General features: G+C 55.4%; 1 protein-coding gene across 1 annotated transcript in view; it reads left to right on the top strand.

Moving 5' to 3' along the window:
- The first annotated feature begins 529 nt into the window (after positions 1–529).
- The window catches only part of LOC146765920 (uncharacterized), a 29,175-nt gene continuing 20,205 nt past the window's right edge, over positions 530–9,499 (top strand). The window contains exons 1-4 of the mRNA XM_085593656.1: positions 530–545; positions 2,881–2,952; positions 4,687–4,821; positions 5,072–5,143. Coding sequence (XP_085449782.1) covers positions 530–545; positions 2,881–2,952; positions 4,687–4,821; positions 5,072–5,143 — 295 coding nt within the window. The remainder of the gene's footprint in view (positions 546–2,880; positions 2,953–4,686; positions 4,822–5,071; positions 5,144–9,499) is intronic.

Below are 9,499 nucleotides of genomic sequence, written 5' to 3'. Positions count from 1 at the left end.
CCTTACTACTGCTACTAATTTCTTCATCCCTTGTTTATATCCTTCCTTCTGGTTACTAAAGACTCTCCATGCTTCATCCAATAGAGTCTCCAAGTCTCGGCTATTTGGGCCCCGGATCTTCTGAAGTTTCCACCTGATATCTCCTGTGGATTGTCCTAAAAACAAATTTATTAGTTGTTGTATTCCTTCCTCCAATCCAGCATCCAGGGTGGTATATTGCCACATCGCGTCCCGTAGATGATCTAAAAAATCAGAGGGTGTTTGAGAGGGACCTTGTTTAACAGCATATAAAGCTGACCAATTTATTGTCTTAGGAATTGCTCGTTCTAGCCCTTTCACTAGAAAGTCTTGATATCCCTTAAGCTGTGCTAATTGATCAGGTTCATTAGGATCCCACATTGGGTCCTGAAGAGGAAATACATCTTTAATATCCTCTTGTGTTGATACGCAAGCATCCTCAGCTAAGTCATTGGACACCTTTAAAACCAAATGCTTCTCTGTTTCTGTTAAAGCATCAAGTAGTAACTGCATGTCTGCCCAATCAGGTAAATGCTGCTTAACCATAAACTTTAACCTTTTGGCAACGCCTATCAGGTCATTTCGATAACCCTTAGCAGTCTTTTCCCAAGCCTCTAAATCCATTGAGAAAAAGGGGACCTTAATTATCCCTTGCTCCCTTATCAGAGGCTATAGCTTGCCTTAAGGGTGCTTGTATGACTCCTTTAGTTTGCTTTCTAGTTGTTTGTGGGGGTGGGTTCATTCAGGTTTGCCTTCTGGTCCTTGACACTATTGGACCTTGTGGGGAAGGCTTGGGACTTGGTTCAGATTCATCCCATTCACTATCACTACTGGGCAATGGTGGATAAAACCTCGAGGGTTCCCCTGATCTAGGAGTTGGTGGGGAAACTCCTACTTTAATTACTGTTTTTTCCAGGGCAGACGAACCAGAGGATAGGTTAGGGAAGGCTGAAGTTGCTGAGGGTTCTGACTTCACTCGTTCCCCCACCCTCTCCTCTACCCCCCTCCCTTCCTGGTTTCTAGGTGGTGGTAAAAGTGCCTCTACTGTCTCATGTTCTAAGATCTCTGTTGGAAACACTTTACTTGGGTGTGAGCATCTTTGATTTATTGAACATGTGCTGCAACACCATTTGAGCTTTTCCTTGTTAGCTTTATTATCCTTTCCAAGAGCCAGTACCAGTGGATCAGACGGTGGCCTAATCCCACAGTCCCTTTGCCACTCAGGGTGATTTCAAAGACTGAAAAACATATCAGCATAAGTTACTTCTTGCCACTTTTGTTCACGCCTAAGGAAAAGCATTAACTGTAATAAAGTCTCATAGTCTAAAGTACCATTTGCTGGCCATTTCAACCCCCCATCAAGTCTATAGAGTGGCCACCACTGCGTAGAAAATTTAACAAGCTCTCTTTTAGTTTCACTACCACCATAGCCCACCAGCGCTTTCGAGTGTGTTAAGATACACCCTAAAGGGGTTCCTCTGGGAATCTGCTGCCCAGGCCCAGCCTGGTGGGCCACAGGTGTGAGCTGCTGGGGCTCTTCTGGGAGCTCAGTCCAGAGCAGGTTGAAACAGTTCACGAAAAAAGGAAAACCACAGTCCAGAGAAATTCCCGTCCTCAGCTAGCTAAATACTAACTAAAAAGCAAAGGAGAGCTCTCTCCTGCTGTCTTGTCTGTCTGCAGACAGCAGAGTCCAGGAGAAGGATGTGGGGAAGCAAGTGCAGTTTCTGACAACAAACTCTGCGCTTCTTCTCACCCTCCGCCCCTTCACTCTTGGAACCAGTCCTAAAGGTGCAAAAATTATTTCTGGGCTGAACTGACAAATGGGATAGAAACATCATAAAGACGCCCCAGGACAGTGTACCAGCTGCAACTGGGGCCTTGGCTAGCTCTTCTCCCAGCAGCTGCTCCTCTGAATGGGGCAAAGAATTCCAAGAACGGCCAAACAACTCAGTCAGGGACACATCTGCCCTCACTTCCCATCTCCATGCCCATGCCTGATGTCCCTGTCACAGCTGCATTACCAGCTTGTTGCTCTGCAGATGCTGCCTCCACCCAAACAAAACCCTGTGTCCCTGAAGGTTTTTCTGAGCAATGGCCCTTGGATGAAGCAAAACCTTTACAGTCAGGGCAGTTCATTTGTACAGAAGGGGGTACACTCTGGGGGTACAGCTAAGAGCATGAGGTCACAGAGGGCTCTGGGTCACAGCAGGCTGAGGTCACAGCAGGCTCTGAGGTCACAGAGGTCCCAGAGCCCCGTGGCTGCACAGCACCACAAGGCCCCAGCAGGCAGTCCTGGAGCACAACGGCTGCGGCAGCAGCGGCGGTGGCAGCAGTGGTGCTGACATTGGGACAGCGGTGTCAGGACAGTGGTGGCAGCGAGAGCGGCGGGACTGGCACAGGGCAAGGCACCATGGCCCTTGCTCTGCGCCTCCTCCTCCTGCTCCTCCTGGCCGTGGCCCTGCCTGCCAGGGCTGCCCAGGCTGCTCCTCTGCAAGCGCGGGGAGCAGGTGAGCCGGCAGCCTGGCTGCCCTATCCCAGGACAGCGCTCCCTGCTCCCTGGGAAGTGCTGGGGATGGTTTTCCCATGGGCTTTAGGGAGGGTTCCCTCTGTGGGAGGGATAGAGCCCCCATGGGCCCTGGGCAGCCCCATTTTCCTCTCCAGGGATGTTACACAGGACAGGGAAAGAGGGTGGAGAGTGACCAGGAGCCAGCCCAGAGCTCCCCAGGCCCCTGTGTATCTTTGGCCTGGCCCATTGCCACCTGGCTTGCACAGCCTTATTGATCCCCTTGCAGTGCCCAGTTCCCTGAGGCAAAAGGGGATCCCAGCACAATGGAAATGGGTCTGGTCTCTGCTTCCCTCTAGATTTGGATCGCGACTTGAATGACTTGCATGTGCTGGTGAATGACACGATAAAGATCTTGGAAAATGCTGAAGGCAAGTTCTGCAGTTCCATTTTTCCTGACAGCATAATCAGTATCAATGTGGCAAGAACTCACATGTGCCATTTTTGTTAAGGGTTGAAGAATGCTGAAAACTTTTCCCTGCTCCCCTTCTAGAGCCCTGAGTGATCCCACAGGATCACTGTCAGTGGAAGGAAGGAGCATTTAGATGTTCATCTTCCTCCCATGTGTGCAATGCCAGTGTGTCCTTCCATGTGCTCTGTGCAGCCACAGAGAAGAGCAGAGAGGGAAGGGGCTGAGCCCAGGGCTGTGCCCCAGGGCTGAGCCTTGGGTGCAGCCTGAGGATCTCCGACATTGCCATAGGAGATGTTCTGTCCTGCCTTTCTTTGCAGCTGAACCTGTTGGTGAAGGTGCTTCAGCTTCCCCACCCATACCCATTACTGAGCCTCTGGGAGATGCTGAGGGTAGGTCAAGGCCTTTCCCCCTGTGAGAGCTGCCAGCTCAGAGCCCAGAGCTCGGCCAGGGGGGCATCGCTGCAGGTGCCAGGACAGAATCACGCACGTGTGTGCCCTCGCCCTGGGCCATCCTCTCACTGCTCCTGCGGCTCAGTGCTGCCCGTGCAGATCTGCAGAGATGGCAGAATCTTCTGTGGCTGTTGAGTTACAGGTGTGGCTGCAGGGAGGACTTTCCCTCGTCCTTTGGTGGATGTTGCTCGCAAGCCCAGCTCCCATCGCAGCGGTGAGTAGTGTGTCCCTGCTGATCCCACAGGCTGAGCACTGGTGTTGTGGGATCTGTTCCTGGAAAATGACATTGTTTTGGTCTAAGGTCCTCCAACAGGAAAGAACAAAGCTACAGGACGCAAAAAACCCCATGAGACATCCGAAAACATGCAGCAAATTCTAAAGGAAATGCTGCGGGCAGGACAAGGTGGGTGCATTTCCTAGGCCATCCCCTGGGACTCAGCAGCCGGGGGCTTCCCCTGCACATCTGCACAGGCCGTGCCTGGCACAGCGGGAAGGGATCCATGGCATCCTCGCTGCCCCGCTGCTGCTGCTCTCATGCCCTGCAGGGCTGTTTCCCAGGCTGGCCTGGCTGCAGCTTCTCCCCAGCTTCTGCAGGAAGGCATTTGGCAACAGCTGACAGGGAGCCCAAATTCCACCACAGCCCATGCCCATCCTGATATCCTCTGCAATTTCCCAGTCTCAAGGCAGATTAGGAGAGGTGGCGGTTTGGAGGAGGGAGTGGCTCATAGCCTACCCAGAAATTTTATAGGGATTTCCTGATCCTTAACCATGCTTGCCTTTGACAAGCATTGCCTCTTGAAGATGCCAACTCCACTATGTGGAACAGCCCCACCTGTGTCTTGTCTTTTCTCCAGAAGTGGATGTAGAAGCTGGGCTGAAGGCGGCATTTCCCAAAGGAAGCAGTGGCTCATTGGCAGCCTCTGCTTCAGGAAGGGAGGTGCTGCCAGGCACAGTCACAGGAGGTAATTGCTGTGCCTCAGGGTCTGCGCCCTGCTGAGTCTTGAGCTGCCCTCTCTGCTGCTTGGCAGTGCGGGCACAGCCCGGACAGAGCCAGCACAGCCCAGAGGAATTATTATGCTCAGGGCACTCGGGTACTGAGCAGTCCTGCTGGGGTCCCTCCATGGGAGACACGTCCTGAGACCTGGGAGTGACTGCATGGGGTGCCCATGGTGGGGAAAAGACAGAGGGGGAGAGCAAGGCTCCAGAATGTCCTGTAAAAGCTCTGCCATCTCCCGTTGTGGCAGAGGAGCTGTTCCAGCAGAAGGACGATGGGCAGTTGGTAGGACAGGAGGGAGGGAGGGAGGGAGTTAGGAAGGGATATTTGCAGCACTCCCTGCTGCAGTTTTCTTTAGGGATTGAAGAGAGTTTCCTTTGTGCAAGTGAGAGAATCCCCATGGACCCCATGCTGCTCCAGTTTCCTCTCCAGGGATGTTGCACAGGGCCTGCAAAGTGGATGGGGATTGATCAGGAGCCAGCCCAGAGCTCCCCAGGCCCCTGTGCAGCATCAGCCTTGTCCTTTCACATCAGGCTCCCACGACCTTCCCCAACCCCCTTGGAGAGCCCTTTCCCTGAGGCAGAAGGGGATCCCAGTACAGCATGGAAATTGTTCCAATCTGTGCTCCCTTCTAGACTGGGATCGTAAATTGCATTATCTGGATGCCCTGCTGGATGAAGGCTTGAAAATGTTGGAGAATGCTAGAGGTAAATTCTCCCTGTTCCTTTCCTGTCAGAATAGGCAGTGACAAGGTGGCAAGGCCTCATATATTTGCCCTTTCACTTAAGACCATCTGAAGTTAGATGGATTCAGGAAAATTTGCCTGCTCCCTTCAAGAGCCCTGAGTGATCCCACAGGATCACTATCAGTGGGAGGAAGGAGCATTTAGCTGTCAGTTTTCTTCCTGTGTGCAATGCCAGAGTGTCCTTCCGTGTGCTCTGGGCAGCCACAGAGAAGAGCAGAGAGGGAAGGGGCCGAGCCCAGGGCTGTGTCCTGGGGCTGAGCCTTGGGTGCAGCCTGAGGATCTCCGACATTGCCATAGGAGATGTTCTGTCCTGCCTTTCTTTGCAGCTGAACCTGCTAGAAAAAGTGATCTGGCTTCCCAACCCACGTTCAGGATTGAGCCTCTGGGAGACGCTGAGGGTAGGTCAAGGCCTTTCCCCCTGTGAGAGCTGCCAGCTCAGAGCCCAGAGCTCGGCCAGGGGGGCATCGCTGCAGGTGCCAGGACAGAATCACGCACGTGTGTGCCCTCGCCCTGGGCCATCCTCTCACCGCTCCTGCATCTCAGTGCTGCTCATGCTGATCTGCAGAGATGGCAGAAGCTTCTATGTCTGTTGAGTTACAGGTGTGGCTGCAGGGAGGACTTTCCCTGGTCCTTTGGTGGATGTTGCTCTCAAGCCCAGCTCCCATCGCAGGGGTGAGTAGTGTGTCCCTGCTGATCCCACAGGCTGAGCACTGGTTTTGTGGGATCTGTTCCTGGAAAATGGCATTGTTTTGGTCTAAGGTCCTCCAACAGGAAAGAACAAAGCTACAGGACGCAAAAAACCCCAAGAGACATCCAAAAACATGCAGCAAATTCTAAAGGAAATGCTGCGGGCAGGACAAGGTGGGTGCATTTCCTAGGCCATCCCCTGGGACGCAGCAGCCGGGGCCTTTCCCTGCACATCTGCACAGGCCGTGCCTGGCACAGCGGGAAGGGATCCATGGCAGCCTCACTGCCGCGCTGCTGCTCTCATGCCCTGCAGGGCTGTTTCCCAGGCTGGCCTGGCTGCAGCTTCTCCCCAGATTCTGCAGGAAGGCATTTGGCAACAGCTGACAGGGAGCCCCAATATCGCTATGGGCCATGCACACCCTGATGTCCCCTGCAATTTCCCAGTCCCCAGAAGATCAGGAGGGGTGGCGGTTTGGAAAAGAGAGAGCCCTGTCACAGTCCCAAGAGTCTGGGACTTTTCCGGATCCTTATCCATGTCTTTGACAAGGATTGCCTCCTGAAGTTTCCACCCCCCTGATGTGTAATGCTTCCATCTGATTCACCTGTGCCTCTTCCTTTCTCAAGGCATGGACAGAGACGCTCTATGGAAGGCAGCATTTCCTGAAGGAAGGGAGGCAATTCCAGGCATGGGCACAGGCACCGGAGGTAATTGCTGTGCTGGCCACAGCCCTTGGTGAGGCTGTGTGGCAGAAGCTCTTCTCCAAGGGCCTGACCTGTGTGAGAGGGTCTGACTGTTCCTTGGCTGGTCTGAGCGGACTGAGCAGAGATAGGCAAGAAGGAATAGTTGTGGCACTGCCCGCTGCACATTTCCTCAGGAAATTAGTGAGGGTTTCCTCTGTGCGAGTCAGAGAACCACCATGGGTCCCGGGCAGGTTCAGCAACCCCTCCAGGGATGTAGCACAGGGCCTGCAAAGAGGGTGGAGAGTGACCAGGAGCCAGTGCAGGGCTCTCCAGGCCCCTTTGCAGCTTTGGCCGTGGCCATTCACATCTGGCACCCACTGCTTAACCTGACCTCTTGCAGTGCACATTTCCCAAAGACAGAGAGAGACCCCAGAACACCATGGAAATGCTTCTGGCCTGTGTTTCTGTCTAGATTTGGATCGTGACATGGCTTATCTGGGAGGCCTAGCACAAGACAGTTTGAAATCCTTGGAGAATTTTGAAGACAAATTCTCAATGTCCCTATTCCTGAAAGAACAATCAATGTCCATGTTGCAAGAGCTCAATCATGTGCCATTCCCTTAATAGCCTGAAGGTTGTTGAGATTAAGAAACCCTGCCCTGCTCCCTTCTCAAACCCTGAGTGATCCCACAGGATCACTGTCAGTGGGAGGAAGGAGCATTTAGCTGTCAGTTTTCTTCCTGTGTGCAATGCCAGAGTGTCCTTCCGTAGCCTCTGTGCAGCCACAGAGAAGAGCAGAGAGGGAAGGGGCCAAGCCCAGGGCTGTGCCCCGGGGCTGAGCCTTGGGTGCAGCCTGAGGATCTCCTACATTGCCACAGGAGATGTTCTGTCCTGCCTTTCTTTGCAGATAACCCTGATAGTGAAAGTGATCTGGCTTCCCAACCCACATTCAGGATTGAGCCTCTGGGAGATGCTGAGGGTAGGTCAAGGCCTTTCCCCCTGTGAGAGCTGCCAGCTCAGAGCCCATAGCTTGGCAAGGGGGGCGTCGCTGCAGGTACCAGGACAGAATCACGCACGTGTGTGGCCTCGTCCTGGGCCATCCCCTTATGACTTCTGCTCAGGCCTGGCAGATGCTTGAAGGAGGGATGGCCCTGGCCCAGTGCCAATTCCAGGATGTATTTCTGATCCTTAACCATGACTTTGAAAAGCATTGCCGCCTGAAATGCCTCTTCCCTTAATGGTGGATGGTCCCATCTGATCCAGCTGTCTCTCTTCCTTTCCCAAGTAATGGACCAAACATCTCTGCAGAAGGAGGCACATCCCAGAGGAAGGAGTGGCTCAGTGCCAACCTCTGCTGCAGGAAGGAAGGCGATGCCAGGCACGGGCACAGGCACAGGAGGTGATTGCTGTGCCGGGCTCAGCCGGGCTCAGCCCTCGGCGGGGCTGTGTGGCAGCAGCTCTTCCCCCAGGCCCTGCCCTTGCACGGCCCGGCAGCAGCCAAAGCTGGAGGCGCCTGGGCTTCCAGGCCTCTGGAGCTCGTTGGCAGCCCCGGGGAATCGGGACTCTGCACCAACGTCCCTCCCGCTGCAGCTGCTCCCGCAGCCGCCCTGAGTGCCCAGAGGCCCCAGGCACAGGAGCAGCCCCGAGCGGGAGCCTTGCTGCCAGCCCAGGGCCAGAGCCAGCCCTGGCTCCCGGCTGGGCAGGGGCTGCACTGGGTCCTGACAGGGCCTGGCTCTGTCCCCTGGGGCTGGGGGAGCTGTCCCAGGGCAGGGAGGGCCAGGGCTGGCAGGGGCTGCTCAGGGATGGGTTTGGCCCCTGTCCCTCCAAGCAGCCACGGCCCAAGCAGCTGCGCTGGCCCCGGGCTCTCCTCCCGGCCTGCTGGGCTGTGTTGGGAGGCACAGCCTGTGCCAAGGGGCGGCAAGGTGCCTGCAGGCCCCAGCTCTGGGCAAACAGAGAACGTCCTGGCCGTATCCACCGTGCTGCCAGCTCAGCAGTGCAGCACAGCGCGGGCTCACGCTCCCCATTGCTCCCACAGATGCAGCCGGCCCCACAACACCTGTTCCCGATGCCCAGAACAGCCTCAGAAGTGGTTGCTGTTGGGAAACACACTGTGTGCTACAGTTAATTGCAGGTCTGCTGTTTCTGGAGCTTATCTTCATATTGCCCTGTGTTGGAATCTGGTGTTACTGGAAGAGAAAACGGTGAGTGTTTTCATCATCTTTCCCTCAGACAGTTTCTTTTAAAAGTCTTATGTAGATGGGCAACATTTCCAGTCAGGCTGCAGTGGAGTTGTGGCCAGTCCATGGCTGTCCAAAGCACTCTGCTGAGGGTTCTGCTGCTGCCCAGTGCTTTCCTTGGCCTCTTCATTGCTGGGCCTTGTCCTGGGGGGCCGCTGGGGCTGCAGCCAGTGCTGGCTCCCCCTGAGGCTGCCTGGCCAGGAGCAGCCCCCAGGGGCACAGGGCAGAGGCACAGCAAGGTGGGCAGGAGAAAGAGCGGGGACGAGATGGCCCCTGAAAGGCAGAGGCGCTCGGGGGCCGCTCCTGGCCAGGGAGCTGCCCAGAGCCGTCCCCTGCTCGCCGGGGCCTCGAGGGGCAGCTGTGCAGCTGGGCCAAGGTGTGCCAGCCGCTCCAGCCGTGCTGGGGAGCCCTGCCAGCTCTGGGCCCTGCTGTGCACGAGGGTCCCTGTGTGCCACTGGCAGCTGGGGCCTCAGACACTCCTCTCTCCACAGCAGCGCCTCCTCAGCTTCACAAGACCTGACAAGGACTTCAGCCATGGAGACCTGTGCCTGTCATCAGCCCTCCCCAAGCCAGTTTCCAACAGCCCTTCCAGAGCTGCATTAATCACTTACTGCTGGGGACATGCTGCCACCACCCACAACAGAGCCCTCTGTCCCCAAAGGTGCTGGCCCTGGTGTCCAGCCAGGACAGGAGGTGCAGCCCTCCTGCCAGGG

The sequence above is a fragment of the Lonchura striata genome, chromosome 16, assembly GCF_050655825.1.
Source record: "Lonchura striata isolate lonStrDom1 chromosome 16, ASM5065582v1, whole genome shotgun sequence".
Lineage (NCBI taxonomy): Eukaryota > Metazoa > Chordata > Aves > Passeriformes > Estrildidae > Lonchura > Lonchura striata.
The sequence above is the reverse complement of the archived record's forward strand: the minus strand, read 5'-3'. Positions and strand labels throughout refer to the sequence as shown.